This window comes from Equus przewalskii, chromosome 21 (genome assembly GCF_037783145.1).
Source record: "Equus przewalskii isolate Varuska chromosome 21, EquPr2, whole genome shotgun sequence".
Taxonomy (NCBI): domain Eukaryota; kingdom Metazoa; phylum Chordata; class Mammalia; order Perissodactyla; family Equidae; genus Equus; species Equus przewalskii.
Window position 1 is genome coordinate 26,966,382 of NC_091851.1, and position 17,779 is coordinate 26,984,160.

At 48.7% G+C, this 17,779-nt stretch overlaps 1 protein-coding gene and 1 long non-coding RNA gene across 39 annotated transcripts in view; one reads left to right on the plus strand and one right to left on the minus strand.

Moving 5' to 3' along the window:
• Nucleotides 1-6,710, plus strand: part of DLGAP4 (DLG associated protein 4) — a 202,626-nt gene extending 195,916 nt beyond the window's left edge. For all 38 annotated transcript variants that reach the window (XM_008530234.2, XM_070588274.1, XM_070588272.1 and 35 more), the window contains 3 exons: nucleotides 2,832-2,923; nucleotides 3,868-4,023; nucleotides 4,886-6,710. In XM_008530234.2, coding sequence (XP_008528456.1) covers nucleotides 2,832-2,923; nucleotides 3,868-4,023; nucleotides 4,886-5,104 — 467 coding nt within the window. In that variant the 3' untranslated portion in view covers nucleotides 5,105-6,710. The remainder of the gene's footprint in view (nucleotides 1-2,831; nucleotides 2,924-3,867; nucleotides 4,024-4,885) is intronic.
• Nucleotides 2,582-17,779, minus strand: part of LOC103557621 (uncharacterized) — a 53,060-nt gene continuing 37,862 nt past the window's right edge. Inside the window, exons 5-6 of the long non-coding RNA XR_546527.2 lie at nucleotides 3,482-3,547; nucleotides 2,582-3,051 (exon numbers count right to left, since the gene is read on the minus strand). This is a non-coding gene — a long non-coding RNA (uncharacterized lncRNA). The remainder of the gene's footprint in view (nucleotides 3,052-3,481; nucleotides 3,548-17,779) is intronic.

The following is a 17,779-nucleotide window of genomic DNA, read 5'->3' on the forward strand; positions in this document are numbered from 1 at the left end:
AACCACTAGGCCCCCGGGGCTGGCCCTATTCTAAGAGTTTTATAGTTTTAGCTCTTATGTTTAGGTCTTTGATCCATTCTGAGTTAATTATTTTATGTGGTACAAGGTGAGGGTCAACTTCATTCTTTGGCGTGTGGCTATCTAGCTTCCCCAGCAGCCTCTGTGGAAGAGACTGTGCTGTCCCCCATTCATCCTCGCTCCTGAGGGATAGTTCCTCTGGGCGTAGGATTTTCAGTTAGTACTTTAAGTCAATACAGTCTCTATCTGTTGCTGTAGTTTAGAAATTTGCTGTTTAATTCATTCCCTTGGCAGTAATCTGTCCTTTTCCTTTGGCTAGTTTTTAAGAGCTTCTCTGTCTTTGGTTTTACTGTAAATAAGAGTCAATTTGCTGGGGATCCATTTGGCTTCCTGACTCTTGAGGACCAGTGTCATTAGCCATTTCTGCAAAGTTCCTAATCAGGATCTCTTTGAATATTTCTTTCTTCCATTCTCTGTTTTCTTCTGTTAGAACTCTGATAGATATGCTGAGTCTCCCTCTCTCTTCCATGTCTCTCAATCACTTTCTTTTTCATGGTCTCTTTTTTTTTTTCCTTAAAGATTTTATTTTTCCTTTTTCTCCCAAAGCCCCCCAGTAAGTTGTGGGCCCTTCTAGCTCTGGCACGTGGAACGCCGCCTCAGCATGGCCTGATGAGCGGTGCCATGTCCACACCCAGGATTCGAACTGGCGAAACCCAGGGCCTCTGAAGCGGAGCACACAAACTTAACCACTCGGCCACGGGGCCGGCCCTCACAGTCTCTTCTTTTTAATACATTTAGTTGCTTCTTTTATTTCTTAAGAAACAAGGTGCCCAGGTAGAGCCTTATGGTTAGGAATTCTCAGGAGAAACTTTTCCTTTTATTCTCACTCTACCTTAGAACAAGCCAGGCACACATCCCACTACCTACTTGAGGCGGGGCCGGGGGGGGGGGGGGGGGGGGGGGGGGGGGCTCGTTTCATTTCCAGCAGCTTAGCTATTCATTTTAAAAGATGTCTTGTTTTGTTAATCAAGCAGTTTGTGTTCTGTACCAGGAGCTTTTCACTCCTGTTCTCCTTGTGCTTTATTCTTTGTCCTGCTTCCCGCGTGGCCCTTGTCTCCGGGCTGGCCTGATTTTTCTCTTGCACTGCTTCCAGAGCTCGTGTTTTATCTCCTTCCATTGGCTCACATCTCTTTTTCCCAGCACCTCTATCTCTGCTTGGAACCACTGTTTGACATATTCATGACGAAATGTCACACTTTTCCTCTATTCTCTGGTAACAACTTTTGTGGTGAATGTTCTCTGCCATTTGCTGTTCCTGTAATATCTGCTGAGCTCTTGTATTACCTCCTTTTTAATTACTAATTTCTTAATGAGGTGAAACTCTTCCATGATGAGCTCTTGTCAGTAGATCATTGAGGGAGAGGGGCCAGGACTGTGTCTCAGGCTGGCAGGAAGACCTAAGGGACGGGTGCAGGTGTGCATTCTTCAGCCTTGTCTTCTACTTTGGAGAACTCAAAACTGCCACCTTTATCTGAGACCTTTGACCCCAAGAATCCTCCTTGTGTGACCATCACTGCATCTGGCAGCTTTCCTCATACACTGTGCTCTGGGGTTCTGTCAGAGACAATTTCTATTTCATTTCCATTTCTTGTTTACTCTGTTTTGCTCTTTAGTGACTTCTAAGGGAGTTAGAGGTAGCATTGTCTTTATGCCACCACTTTAAAACTGGAAGTCACACAAAAAGCCCTGGGCAAAAAAGCATGCCAAAGGATAAGAGACACTGGGACCCCCAGTTGAGAAAAGAGGGAAAAATGGTGTTATAGGCAGAAAAGTGACCCCCACCCACCCAAGATCCATAGATCCACAGATCTAATACCCAGAACTGTGAGTATATTAGGTTGCAAAGGGGAATTAAGGTCACTAATCAGCTGACCTTAAGCCAGGGAGATTGTGCAGAAGGGCCCCATGCCAAGGGTCCTTGAAAGTGGAAGAGGGAAGCCAGGCTGATACAACATGAGGACTCGACCCACCCTTGCTGGCTTTGAAGATGGAGGGAGGGGTTGTTTGAAATGTGAGTGGCTCTAGAACCTGGAAAAGGCAGAAACCGATTCTGCCCTCGAGCCTCTGGGAGACACCTTGATTTTAGCCTAGTGAGACCCCTGTGGGACTTCTAACCTACAGAACTGTAAGATAACAAATTGGTGTTGTTTAAGCTGCCCAAAAACCCCCCAAAAACTAGAAGTCACACTAAAAGACCAGCCTTGTATTCCTGGGCTAAACACTTCATGGTCAGCTCTTCTGTTGCATTCTATTTGCTTCTATTTTATTTAAGACTTTACATTTATGTTCATAATGAATGTGGTCTATTATTGGCATGTCCTGTCTGCTCTCAAGTCTCCTGAAATGAGTTGTGTCATTTTCTGTGTTTATTTACTGTCTGCAGCAGTTTGAATATTCTACGGCAGGGATTTTTTAAAGAGTTACTGGTCTAATCAGAGTTTCTATTTCTTTTTGAGTCCGTGATACTAATTTATGTTTTCCTGGAAAATTGTTCCATTTAAACTCAGTTTTCAAATTTATTGCCATAAAATGTCCTTAAGAACTAAATGATGAGGTTCACTTTATATGTATTGTTTGCATTTTTCACAGTGAGAGTGGATTAGTATATAAATAAAATGAAGACCAACTGCCATCACCAAATAATGACTGGTTTCCTCAGGTGGGATGGGCAGGTGAGAGCTGCGACCCCGATCCTGCCTTCCACCCCAAGAGACGCCGCTCTGCTCAGTCTTTCTCCACCTTCTCTTTCTCAGTCTTAGGAAAAGTCCTCAGTGCTGTGGGCAGTGCCCAGCTCCTGATGTCCCAGAAGTTCCAGCAGTTCCGGGGCCTCTGTGAGCAGAACTTGGTGAGTGATTCTTCCTCCACAGCGGGGCTGCCGGCCTTTGGCCGCCTGCCAGCCCCCGTCAGGATTAGCCCCTGGAAGCCTCCGTGAGCACCTCCGTAACATGGAGAAGGTGCTGCTTCCTCGTGGCACTGGAAAGAGGATGGTGACACATGTCAGTGCCTAGCATGAGAAAGGGGCCAGGAATGGTCCTGTCAGATCTCTAATACCTTTTGAAATAGCAAAGTGGACTCTGTGTAAAAACAGCCACATGAAAGTTAAAAATCAATTAGCACTGATTTGTTTATATAAAACTCTATATCTAAGATGACAGTCAAGGTAAGAACTAAAGACATACGACCACTAGGCTTCGTGGGTCTCCCCTACCCTTACCTGTCTGGAGGGCAGCTTTTCTTGTGGAAGCCTCTCCAGCTGCTCAGGGCCGGTGTACTCCATGGGGTAGAGGACAATGGCGAGTGTTTGTCCCCGGGACCTGTAGGGTTTGTGGGTTGGCTGGGGCAGTCGTGATGAGAAATGTGTTGTCAAAGAACAGAATGATGGGGGGGAACCACCTGGACTCACCTTGGCGTGATGCTGGCTCCTCCCCACCTCACTGTGAGATCATGGCCAAGAACTTCTGTTTCCGTCCTGTAAAATAAGAACATTTGTCTGCCTGGCATGCATTAGGGACATGAGAGGCTTCCTCACTGTAGCCCTACAGGGGTGGCAACGGCCTCAGTCCCCACGTATGTGCAGGGCCTGCTCTCATGATGGAACCATCTCCTTCTCCCAGAGATCTCCACCATCAGGGCTCGCAGTGCCCAGGAACTAGTGTCACTTACCCATACAAATACTGACCCTGGGAACGGGAGCAAGACTAGGCCTCAGGAGACCCCAACCATACTTGGGATGGGGTGCAGGATAAGCTTCTGCCTTGCTTGCCCCACTGATCGCCATCTGCCCCACAGAACCCTGATGCCAACCCACGTCCAACAGCCCAGGACCTGGCAGGGTTCTGGGACCTGCTACAGCTGTCCATTGAGGACATCAGCATGAAGTTTGATGAACTCTACCACCTCAAGGCCAACAGCTGGCAGCTGGTGGAGACCCCCGAGAAGAGGAAGGTGAGCATGGAGCAGTGCGGAGGGGAAGTCCAGGGACAAATTCCTGGTCGGCAATAACGCTGCCCACATCGGTCAGTGCTGCTTGGCTCCCTTCTCCGTGTGTTGTCTTTGAGCTGGGGGCTCACATCCATCAGTGTGCGGGGTCCATGCTCGGCACTTGTCCAGCATGCCGCTCGCTCTGTGTAGTTGAGGCTGCCCCCCTAAGCATGCCACCCTGCCCTGCATGTTCAGAAAATGGGGCTCCTGGGAGACACATGCCCATAGCCTCGAGCACTAGAGTATACATGGCTGTTGGAACTTTGGAGGCAGAAAAATGGTCCTTCTCCTGGGGCCACATTGCCAGGAGTAGGGGTGTCTTGACCCAATTCTGCCTCCTGGGGCAGGCTTTTCCCTGAGGCTCAGGCATCCTTCTGTACAACAGTGGCACCCAATGCCCCGTACAGTTGTTAGTTCCTAGACTGTGGCCCTTGTGGGCTCTGATCCCCTAGAACAGCATGTGAGATGGGGCCTGGGAGCTGGAGGCCCTGGATTTAAATCCCACCTCTGGCTGTGTGACTCAGGCTTGTTCTTGCCTGAGTCTTAGGTTCCCAATGGTTCAAAGCAGGGGTGGGAGCAGGTGATCTGCCCATCCCTTCCTGCTAGAACATTCTAGGATCCTAAGCTTGCTTTTTGCTCCTATGCCTTGTGCTATTCCCATTATCATTGCTTCTTGTGGCTTCCTGATTCCAAATGTGTGTTGCTTGTGCCCAATGCGGGAGGCTGGGGTGGAGACTCCAGCTGCCAGCATATGGTGGGTGGTAGCACCACACAAAAGGTGGTACCTTTATTTTATTTTTCTTCCCTCCTCACTGTCTCACTAAAGGAAGAGAAGAAACCACCCCCTCCAGTCCCAAAGAAGCCAGCCAAATCCAAGCCGGCAGTGAGCCGCGACAAGGCCTCTGACGCTGGGGACAAGCAGCGTCAGGAAGCCCGCAAGAGACTCCTGGCGGCCAAGCGGGCAGCTTCTGTGCGGCAGAACTCAGCCACAGAGAGCGCAGACAGCATCGAGATTTATGTCCCCGAGGCCCAGACCCGGCTCTGAGACCAGGAAGCAAACAATCTTAAGTCATTAAGAAAAAAACCACACAAACTAAATGCAAATGGAACAAAATTTTCTCAACCTTTAGTATGATTATTCTGTCTAGAGACCCTGAGCCAACTTTCAAATTGACGCATACAAGGGCTCACAATTTGGCTTTTTTGGGTCCCTCTCAGCTTTAGGTTATGAAGACTTCACACAAAAAAGTCAACAAAAACACAAAAGTATAAAACTTTTTTTTTCCTCTTGCTGGCCGTGGTGGACGAGATAGATGGACTTCGGCAACTCCCGGCCCAGCCTCCAGACTGCGGTCTTTTTACTTGTTCTATCTAATGAGAACTTAAACTAGCTTGTTTACAAGATGACGACAGTCCAAGGGCAGCCTTGGGCACCTGCCATGTCCTTCCTTCTTTTCCCAGCCACCCCCGCTCTGACCTTGGAGTTTTCATTCTTACATTTTTCTCTCTCCCCTTCAGAGCTCACACGGGGGTCACCATCCTGGCTGTCGGCTTTCTGGTTCTCAGCCCTTTTCGTGGTTGAGAGCCCAGAGGACAGAGATGGACACGCATCCCCTCCCCCACCAAGTGCTCACACACAGTCACACACGCGCACACACGCAGATGTAGGTTCCTCTCAGCAGAAGCAGCCCTCCCACCGCGATCCGCCAGCATCAGGGTCAGGCGGGTGACTCGCCTCTCTGAGAAGATGAGGAAGGTTTAAGTCGGGGGGGGGGGGTGGGGGGGGGGGTGACTGAGATAAAAGCCACAGTTATCACACTCCAGACTCCCGCCTTTTTCTTCTCTCCAGCCCCTTCTTCCTTCAGCGAACGTATGACTCTGACTCGCAGGGGGCACTTGAGAGAGGGACCCCATTTTCCAGGGGTTGTCTGTTCCTGGCGGAGCCTGTGTACAGTACCCGAGGGGCGGGCGGGCGGCTGTCTGTACGTATGTGTACATATGCACATAGACCTTAGAGTGTATATTTAACAAATGCCCATCTGCTCACCCATGCCCACCAGCGCCACCGCTGGCTCTCGGGGCACCTGGCAGGAGGCGGGTGTGTGAATAGCATATATTTTTACATGTACTATATCTAGGTGTGTGTACACGTGTGTGTAAAAATATATACCTTGTGTGTAAGCAGCCCTTTTTTTGGTCTTCCACCTACCCCCCCCAACCATGGGACTATCTGCCCAGCCTCTGAGTTTTCTGTTCTGTTCTATTTTTTCACCCCAGTCATCCTCTCTCCCCTGCCCCCCCAGCCCCACTCCCAGGGTGTCATGAGCCCTGAGCTGCAGTGGCCCGGGCCTGCAGGGCGGGGAGGGGGAAGGTGAGGCCCAGCCCGCAGTGCGCTCAGGGCTCGAGGGCTGCTCTCTCCTGTGTATACGAATAGGCACTGGAGACGTCCTTGTGTCCGGCACTTGCTGCAGGGGACCCCGGGTGAACCGAGGGCCTGCTCTGGGGCCCCATTCCAGCTTGGCCGCCGTCTGTGACCTTGGGCAAGTCACTTGACCTCTGTGTGCCTCAACTTCCTCCTCTGTAAAACAGGGACAGTCCCTGCCCCTCCCTACCTCACAGGCATGTTGTGAGAATAAATGAGGTAACGTGTACCAAGGGCTCATGGTGTTATTGCAGCGGGATGGGCCAGGCTGGGGTGAGGCGAGTGGAGCAGATGCCCCAGGAGACTGAGCCGGACACCCCTTCCAAATGGCAGCTCTTTGGAAACAGGCTGACTTGAGCGCAAACCATAATTCCAGCTGTCATGTACCAGCTCTGTGATCCTGGGCAAGAAAACTAAGCTCTTGGTTCCCTCACCTGGAAAATGAGTGTGCAACATCTACCTTACCAGCTTCCTCTGAGAAATAAATGCTTAATTAGTCGTCGCTACATGGGAGCCAAGATGGGCTGCCCTTGCTGACAACTCACACCTCTTCCACAGCCCCCGACTCTGCTTGAGCATCTCCCGGGACAGGGTACTGGGGCCCGGGCAGCTTCCGCCACTCGACAGCCACGTGCACCAAGTGCACTTCCTGAGCACCTGCTGTCCCAGGCCAGGGCCTGGCAGTCATTCACAGAGCTCACGCTCTCAGGGGGGACACAGACACTGAACATGTCACAGACGAGTTCAAGTCTCCAACAGGTGACAGAAAAGAAAATGCAACGCAGTGAGGGTGTGGGAACCCATGACAGCATCACCAAACCCAGTCTGGGCAGGAGCATTGTGGTCAAGCCTGGAAGGACAGTGGGTATTAACCAGGTTTGGGGATGGGGGTGGTGTGCAGCGGAGAGCCTGGAGAAAGTGCATTCAAGGCAGAAGGAACTGTAGGTGCCAACACCCGCTGGGAAGAACGTGCGAAAGTTTTTGGGCCAGGCTGAGCTGCAGACCCCTGGTCTCCCTCGGTCCATCTCAGGCCCAGGGGATGCACAGAACTGCCTCCTCAGGAACGTTGTTCACCTGCCCGGCCCTTCCCCAGTTGGGCCCCTTGTGAGCTCATCCCAACCCTGTGGGCAAAACCTCCCTGCACTGGGAGCAGTGGGCTCTCATCTGTGAATCCTGTTGTTAGTGGCACCTGAGCATCTAGTGACCATGGTGGCTCTGATTAACTCCTGGGGCTGGCACCTTCCTCGACCTACCCCTGCCCTGAGACCCGGCGGGGGGTGACTTGAAGGGTTAAGTGAAGAGGTTTTAGGTTGCCTTGGGCACTGAGCTAGGCACCCAGAGGTGAGTGAATGCAAGAGGCGGCCACGCTGGACTTGAGGGCCCCCATCCAGCTGGCAGCCCAGCTCTACCGACGGGCCCTGGGGGACCGGGGTGGATCCTGACCCCTTCAGAGCTTGAGTGTTTGTGTGGCAGCAGAGGAGGGGCCTTGAGGGTTGATCAGGGCCTCAGGGAGGGATCCTGCACTCCCTGAGTCAGAGCATAGTGGGGAGGGAAGCATCTGATGTGCAGAATCTGGGCGCCACTCCCAGTCCTACTGGGGTGGCAGTGGAGGGACCCCCTCTCCCCCGAGTTGAAAGAATAGTCCTTTACCCAGAATTACCAACTGTCAACATTTTGCCACATTTGCATTATTCCTCTCAGGTACATACACAAACATGTTTCCCCTGGAGCCATTTGGAAAGTAAGTTACATACATCATGATACTTCACCCCCTTACAGACCATGCAGCTCCTAAGAATAAGGACATTTCTGCACAACCACAATACCATTATCACCCTCTAATCTAACAAACGAGTGGTCTGCAAGCACCTCCCTTAACCAGGAAGGCACTCGGTGTGCAGACATTAGCTAAAGCACAGCATGGTCCACATGTCCCAGTGATGTCCTCTATGGCTTTTCCTTTGTACCTCTCCAGGACCCAGTTAAGGATCATTCATTCCTTTCAGTTATCATGTCTCGCTTTTTTTTTCCCCCCTGCTTTTTCTTTCCTAAATTCCCCCAGTACACAGTTGAATACTTTTAGTTGTGGGTCGGTCTCTAGTTGTGGCATGTGGGACGCCACCTCAACGTGGCCTGACGAGCGGTGCCATGTCCGCACCCAGGATCCAAACCAGCGAAACCCTGGGCCGCCAGGGAGCACACGTCCGAAGCAGAGCACACGAACTTAACCACTCAGCCACGGTGCCGGCCCCATGTCTCTTTAGTTTTGTTGAATCAAAAACAGTTTTTGTTTTGTTTTTCATGACATTGACAGTTTTTAAGTGTCCAAGCATCTTAGAGAATGCTGCATAATTTGGATTTTTCTTCCCATGACTAGATTCAGATTAAACAGTTTTAACAAGAATATGGCTTAGATGATGTCCCATCTCCTGTACTCTGTTCTATCAGGGAGGCATTTGTCACTTCAGGGAAAGGCTGAAAGCAGCTTCCCAGAGAAGCTGGCAATGAGTCCTCAGCCTCTGCGTTTCCAAAGCTCAGTCCTGGAGGGAACAGAAAGGACAAAGACTGAGGGAGACGGGAAGCACCCTCCTGAAAGCTGCAGGGTGCTGCGCAAGAGGCAGAGGGAGAAACCGACTGTGCGTCGTCCCTGGGTCCCTGGGGACCACCCACAGGGCTGCAGATCGGAAAGCAGGGAGGCCCAGCTTCCCCTTTTAGACCCCCTGCTCCCTCAGGGTCGCAGGCCCCCAAGCCTCAAGGAGAGAGAGAAGGCTCGGCCACAGCCAGGAGCAGCATTGGGCCTAGGGGCCATTTGGCCAGGACAGAAGGACAAAGCCATTGCCACCAGTGGCCTGAGAGCCAGGGACCAAGCGGATGCCAGCATGGGTAAGTGCTGACCGACTGAAATGAAGTTCCTACCACCAGCACTGGAGTGGAGTTTATAAGAGAAATTCAAAATGAAGTTGTGCCTCCTGCCCGCCTGAATCTGGCTGACCTGAAAAATCAGCGTGGTCCCCACTGGCCCTCCCGCCTCTGCTATGGCAGTCTCCCTCTTCTCCCTCCAAAAGTCCGTGTCTGCTCAGAACCCTTTGCAGCTGCCCAGCGCAGGCAGGAGGAAATCCAGCCTCTCCACCTTGGCCTTGGAGGCCCCTGCTCACCTTTCAGGCTGCACCTCCCTTGGGAGCCCATCCCCTGCTCTCTGCCCTCCAGCCTCACCCCAGGCCTCACACAGAGAGCCATGGCTCCCCCACCGATAGAGTTAACACCCACACCTTCCTCAGCTCTCAGGCCAGCTGGCATTTCCTCAGGGAAACCCTCCCAAAGCCCCTCACCAGGCCAGGTGGGTGCAAACCCCCTGCTCTACACTTGGAGCTCGAGAGGTACTTCGCCTGGCTTTCTTTGTTGCTGTCACTGATATAACGATAATTACATCTGTGTGATTTTAAGTGAGTATCTGTCTCCATCAAGAGATGGTGGGCTCCCTGAGGACAGGAATTAAGTTTTGTCACCAGTCTCAGTGCCTAGCACAGAGGAGACCCTCAAGAACTATTTCCAAAATTAAAGAACTCGTCGGGGGGAGGAGGAGCAGGACTTCACAGAGAAGGCAATATTTGAGCTGGGCTTTGAGGGATGAGTAGGAGTTCCCCAAGTGACGGGCACAGTGAGCACACAGGCAGAAGGGGGAGACTGTACTGCTGCTCAGAGAGAGGGCAATGCTTGACAGGCCTTGAATGCCAGGTTAAGATGTAAAGGCTTTCACCAGCTTTGAACAGAGCAGGGACATTTCCTTCCATGGAACCCAACTTCTCACGAGACAGGGGCCCCCAGTCCTAGCTTCCATGGAGCCATGGTACCCTGGTAACCCAGCCAGCACCAGGGTTTGTCTCCAAAACATGTAAGCAGAGCCCAGCCTGGTGAAGCGCTATGACCAACGAGGAACATGGGCTCTTGGGGACCCTCAGCTGCTAATGGCTTTAACCTTCTATAGGCCGACAACTCTTACATCGAAATCTGCAACCTGGGGGCCGGCCCCGTGGCCGAGTGGTTAAGTTCACATGCTCTGCTTCGGTGGCCCAGGGTTTTGCAGGTTCAAATCCTGGGCGCAGACATGGTACTGCTCATCAGGCCATGCTGAGGCGGCGTCCCACATGCCACAACTAGAAGGACCCACAACTAAAAATACACAACTATGTACCAGGGGGCTTTGGGAGAAAAAGGAAAAATAAAATCTTTAAATCTGCAACCTGTACCTTTCCTTGAACTCCACACTTCACACTTGCCATCTCCACTTGGATGTCTAACAGGCAATCTCAAAATTAACATGCCTACCAGCTAGTAAGAGGAAGTGAGGAGGTTAGAAAATCACCATTTGGCAACTATCATAGTAACAAACGAATCATCCGTGGGTGTTAAAAAACATGGGTGAAAGTTTGATGAGGAACAGAATATTCAGTCTCAAAGGAACACCCCACAAATTACTTATTCATTAACTATAAAATGGAAAAATAGGGGCCAGCCCTGTGGCCGAGTGGTTAAGTTTGCATGCTCCACTGTGGCAGCCCAGGGTTTCCCCAATTCGAATCCTGGGTGCAGACACGGCACCGCTCATCAAGCCATGCTGAGGCGGCATCCCACATGCCACAACTAGAAGGACCCACAACTAAAATATACAACTATGTACCAGGGGGCTTTGGGGAGAAAAAGGAAAAAAAAATAAAATCTTTAAAAGGGAAAAATACTAACTTTCCTTTTTTTTTTCCCTTTGGTGAGGAAGATTTGCCCTGAGCTGTTGCCAATCTTCCTGTTTTATACGCGAGCCACCATCTCATCATGGCACCGACAGACGAGTGGTGTAGGTCCGCACCCAGGAACCGAAGTGGAGTGCACTGAACTTAACCACTAGGCCCCGGGGCTGGCCCAGTAGTAACTTTCTTACGGATAAATCTGGCAGACACTACCTTAACTAGATGGCCAAAGTCATTACTACCAGTGATGGGGAAACTTAATACCACACTTCCCCTGATAAGATGCACTGAGAAGGGCACAACGTCATTTCCGTGCTATTCCTGTCAAAAACCCATGACCTGAAGCTAATCCTGAGGGGGCACCAAGTAACTGGCCTGGACTCTCCAAAAACGTCAGGGTCATGAAAGACCAAGAAAAGCTAAGGAACTGTTCCAGATTAAGACGTCTCAACAGATGCAGAAAGAGCATTTGACAAAAGCCAATACCCTTTCATGAAAAAAACATTCAACACGCTAGGACTAGAAGAGGACTTCCTCAAGCTCATACAGGGCATCCAAGGAAAATCCACAGCTAACACCATATTGAATGGGGAAAGACCGAAAGCTTTCTCCCTAACATCAGGAACAAGACAAGGCTGTCTGCTCTTGCCACATCTGTCATTCGACCTTGTACTGGAGGTTCCAGCCAAGGCAATTAGGCAAAAAGATGAATGAAGGGCATCCAGATTGGAAAGAAAGAAGTTAAACTATCTCAATTTGCGGATAACATGATCTTTCATATAGAAAATCCTAAGGTATCCACAAAAGAGCTCTTAGAGTTAATGAGCTCGGCAATGTTCCTGGAAGCAGGATCAATATACAAAAATCAACAGTATTTCTACTGTGATATAATAAAAAATAATATTTGGTCTTTGTCCCTGGCACACAGCTCCTAAAAACCCTTGAAATCTCTGAAGGAATGAGTGTCTTTTGTGTGCTAATGAGAAGACTGGGGCTGGGGGCCCTAGGCAGCTTTAGGATGAGGGCTGGTTGCCAAAAAGAGAGGCATGATTAGAGGGTTGGAACGTTCAGCCTCAGTCGCCAGCCTCCAGGGAGGGAAGAGGGGCTGGAGTCAATCATCAATGGCCAGCGATTTAATCAATTATGTCTGTGTAATGAAACCTCCATAAAAACCCCTCAACAACAGGGTTGGAGAGTTTCCAGGCTGGCGAACACTTAAAGGTGCTGGGAGGATGGCACGCCTGGAAAGGGCGTGGAAGCTCCCCACCCGGCCCCCATCTCACCCTACGCATCTCTTCCGTTTGGCTGCTCCCGAGTTCTATCATTTATAGTTAACTGGTAATAGTAAGTAAATTGTTTTCCTGGGTTCTGTGAGCAGTTCTAGCTAATATTTTTAGGGCGGGGAGGAACCCCCAATTTGTAGCCAAGTTGGACAGAAGTGGGGGTAACCTAGAAACCCAATACTTGCAACTGGCGTCTGATGTGAGGGCAGTCTTGTGGGACTGAGGCCTTAACCCTGTGGAGTCTGACATTAACGCCAGGTGGTTAGGGTCAGAATTGAACTGTGCTGCAGGACACCCAGGTGGTGTCCAGAGAGTTGGAGAATTGGTTGACTTGAGGAAAAAAACCCACATATTTGGTGTCAGAAGTGTTGTGAGTAAAATCAGTTTAACTACTAGTGGACACTGAAAATGGATTTAAGAAAACAATTCCATTTACAATGGCATCAAAAAGAATAAAGTAGTTAGGAAGAAAGTTAACAAAAGAAGTATATGGGCTGGCCTGGTAGCATAGTGGTTAAGTTCTTGTGCTCCACTTTGGTGGCCTGGGGTTTGCAGGTTCCTATCCCAGGTCCAGACCTAGTACCACTTGTCAAGCCATGCTCTGGCCACATCCCACATACAAAAAATAGAGGAAGACTGGCACAGATGTTAGCTCAGGGACAATCTTCCGCAAGCAAAAAGAGGAAGATTGACAACAGATGTTAGCTCAGGGCCCATCTTCCTCACAAAGGGGAAAAAAAAAAAAGAAGAAGTGTAAGACTTGTACACTGAAAACTACAAAACATCATTGAGAGAAATTTTTAAAGACCTAAGTAAAGGAAAAAGCATTTCATGTTCATGGATCAGAAGACTTAGTATTGTTAAGATGGTAAGACTCCTGCAAATTAAATATACAGATTCAACATAATCTACCAAAATCCCAACTGCCTTTTCTGCAGAAATTGACTAGCTCATCTTAAATTTCATGTGGAAATGCAAGAGACCCTGAACAGCCAAAGCAATCTTGAAAAAAACAGAAGGTGGATGACACACTTCCTGGTTTCAAAACTTACTACAAAACTAAAGTGATCAGGATTCTTTGGTACTGGCATAAGGGAAGACATACATATCAATGAAATAGAATTGAGAGTCCAGAAATAAACCCATACATTTATGGACAGCTGATTTTCAACAAGGATGCCAAGAAAATTCACTGGGGAAAGAGCAGTTGTCTTAACAAACGGTTTTGGGACAACCGGATATCCACATGCAGAAGAAGGGAGTTGGACCCTTACCTCACACCATATACAAAATTAACTCCAAGTGGATTAGAGACCTACATTTAAGAGCTAAAACCATAAAACTCTTAGAATAAAACATAGGTGTAAATCTTTATGACCTTGGATTAGGCAATGGTTTCTTGGATATGATATCAAAAGTACAAGAAACTAAAGAAAAAAATAGATAAACCTCACCAAAGTTAAAAACATTTGTGCTTCTTGAAACTATCAAGAAAATGAAAAGACAATCCACGAAACTGGAGAAAAATATTTGCAAATCATATTATCTGGTAAGGGTGTAATAAATAGAATATATAAAGTACCTTTGCAATCCAACAAGAAAAAAACAAATTATAAAATGGGCAAAACAGGGCTGGCCCAGTGGTGCAGCGGTTAAGTGCACATGTTCCATTTTGGTGGCCCAGGGTTCGCCAGTTCGGATCCCGGGTGTGGACATGGCACCACTTGGCAAGCCATGCTGTGGCAGGCGTCCCACATATAAAGTAGAGGAAGATGGGCATGGATGTTAACTCAGGGCCAGTCTTCCTCAGCAAAAAGAGGAGGATTGGCAGTAGATGTTAGCTCAGGGCTAATCTTCCTCCAAAAAAAAAAGGGCAAAACATCTGAATAATCATTTCTCCACAGGAAGACAGACAAATTTTCAATAAGCACACGAAAAGATGTTCAACAAAACTAATCATTAGGGACATGCTAATCAAAACCACAATGTGATACCACTTCATACCCAACAGGATGGCTAGAAGACAAGTGTTGGTGAGGATGTGGAGAAACTAGAACCCTCATACATTACTGGTGGGATTGTAAAATGGTACAGCAGTGTGGAAAAGTTTGGAAGTCCCTCAAAAACTTAAGCATAGAGTTAAAAATGACCCAGCAATTCCACTCTTAGACATATACCCAAAAAAGTGAAAACATACATCCACACATAAACTTATACACCAATGTTCACAGCAGCATTATTCATAATGGCCAAAAAGTGGAAACAACTCAAATGTCCATCAACTGATCAATACATAAACAACATGTAGTACATCCATGGAATGGAATACTACTCAGCAATAAAAAGAACGAAGTACTAAAAAGAAAATCTAAAAGAAAAAAAAATTATTTAAAACGGGGCCGGCCCTGTGGCCAAGTGGTTAAGTTTGTGTGCTCTGCTCCGGCGGCCCAGGGTTTTGCCGGTTTGGATCCTGGGCGTGGACCTAGCACCACTCATCAAGCCATGCTGAGGCAGCATCCCACAGGCCACAAGAAGGACCCACAACTAAAAATATACAACTATGTACCGGGGAGCTTTGGGGAGAAGAAGGAAAAATTTTAAAAATCTAAAAAAAAGAAAAAGAATGATGTACTGATACATGTTATAAAATGGGTGAACTTTGAAAACATTATGCAATATATTATTATTCAGCCTTAAAAATGAAGAAAATTCTGGCACGCTACAAGATGGATGACCCTTGAGGATATTATGCTAAACAAAATAAGCCAGTCACGAAAGGACAAATACTGTATATGATTATACTCATATGAGGTACCTAGAGAAGTCAAATTGAGAGACAGAAAGTAGAATGGTGGTTGCCCAGCTGTTCAGGGAAGAGAATAGGAAGTTACTGTTTAATGGATACAAAGTCTCAGTTGGGGAAGATGAAAAAGTTCCAGAGAAGGATGGTTGTCATGGCTGTACAACAACATGAATACACTTAATGCCACTGAACCATATCCTCAAAAATGGTTAAAATGGTAAATTTTAGGGGCTGGGCCCCGTGGCCGAGTGCTTAGGTTCGTGCGCTCCACTTCGGCAGCCCAGGGTTTTACCAGTTCAGATCCTGGGCACGGACATGGCACCACCCATCAAGCCATGCTAAGGCAGTGTCCCACATGCCACAACTAGAAGGACCCACAACTAAAAATATACAACTGTGTACTGGGGGGTTTGGGGAGAAGGAAAAAAAGAGGAAGAAAACTGGCAACGGATGTTAGCTCAGGTGCCAATCTTTAAAAAAAAAAGGTAAATTTTGTTATTTCACCATAGATACACACACACACACACACATACACAAGAAAAGCAGAGATTAAAGAAACATAATAACCTTGGTTCGGGGGCAGAGGGGAAACACACATACACACACACATATGTGGAAAGAGAGAAAAGAGAATACAATAAAGCAAATGTTAACAATTGGGTAATCTGGATGAATACATACAGGAGCTCTTTGTACAGTTCTTACAAACTTTACTGTAAGTTTTAAATTATTTCAAAATAAAAAGTTTAAAAAAAATTTATGTTACAGACCCAGGTTTGTTTTTGCCCACCGCCCAGAAAGCCAAACACCGAGACGACGAGATTGCAGCAGAGAGAGAGTTTACTCACGAGGCAGCCACGTGAGGAAGCGAGAGCATGAGCCTCAAATTCACTTCCCCAAAAACAGGGACTCAGGGATATTTATAGGATGGGGGCAAGGTGGTCTGAAATGTGGAGAGAGGTGACTGGAGGTGCGGAGAGGTCAGGTAATTGATGACCTGCGCAAGCGTAGTCAGACCCCGTGCCTCTTCTAGGACCCGTGTTCACAAAATGGAGGCTTTAGCATGATCTGAGGGTGGAGTTTTTAGCCTCTTGACGTCAAAAGGTCGCCTGTCTGACATCTGCGCGGGCCCAGTTGTTGAATTGGTCGTCTCAACCCGCCTGAAGTGGACAAGGAGTTCTGACTGAAAAACAGCTCACGCACCCATTCCCATGGTGACCCAGGCTCCAGGGAGACGTTATCTATAGGAGCCTAGTGGGAGTGAGAGAGCATATTGCCGAAACAGCACCGTGAACAATGGGTGGGTTAAACAGCTAAAAGTTATAATCAGTAATTGCAGAAAGGAAAAACTTTAGTACCTAGATACTTAATCATCAATGGCTGTTTGCCGGTTTCATTCCTATGTCCAAAACAGAACTTCTCATCTCTCCCCAAACCTGCTCCTCCCATAGCCGACCCATCTTAGAAAATGGCAGCTCTGTCTCTCCAGTTGCTCAGACCAAACCCCTTGGAGTAATCCTTGATCTTCTCTTTTACACACATTCCAGTCCATGCACAAATCCTATTGGATGCAACTTCAAAATATTTCCGGAGTCCCACCCCTCCTCCCCACCTCCACTGCTACCGCACGAGTCTGAACACAACACCTGGTTGAACATCTCATGGGTCTCCCTGCCTCCACCCTTGGCCCATTCAGTCCATTTCACACAACACCCAGAGGGATTCAGTGAAAACCCAAGCCAGATCATGTCACCCTACTGCTCAGAACTCTCTGATGTCTTACTGTGACCTACAAGGAGGCACTGGCTACTGCTTCTCAGATCTCATCTCCCCCATCTCCCCTCACTCCCTTCCCCACAGTCACACTGGCCTCCTGCTGCTCCTTGAGCAGGAGCTGGACAAGCTCCCCCTACAGGGCTTCTGCCTTATGGCTCCCTGCGCTTGGCTCACTCCCTCACCTCCTTCAGGTCAGCCCAAATGTCACTTCGTGCCAGGCACCCCCCTCCTATTACTCTCTCTCCCCTCACCCTACTTTACTGTCCTTCGAGGCACTTATTTCTACCCTTCAAGCTATGTAGATACTTGCTCACTGTATCTCCCTCCACAGGAACAAATGCTTCCGGGGCGTGGTGACTAGTTCACCGCTGTTTCCCCAGCACCCAGCACGGGGTCTGGCAGGTAGAAGGTGTCAGTTAATATTTACAGAATAAATAATTGGGAGTTAGAAAATTCCCTTGGGAACATCTGCGTTGGATCAAAGAGGGCCGGGAGAGAAAAGTGGGCTAGAGTCCAGTGGGGACTGATGGGTAAGGTGTTCCTTCAGGGGTCAAAATGATGGACAGGCCCTAATGCCTAATTGGGGAGGAGATGGGTTTATCCTCCCAGACTCCATCCTCTGACTCAGACCAACAGGGGGATGCTGCTGCCGTCAAGATCCACCTGTGGTTCCCAGCCCCTGCCCTTCTGGCTG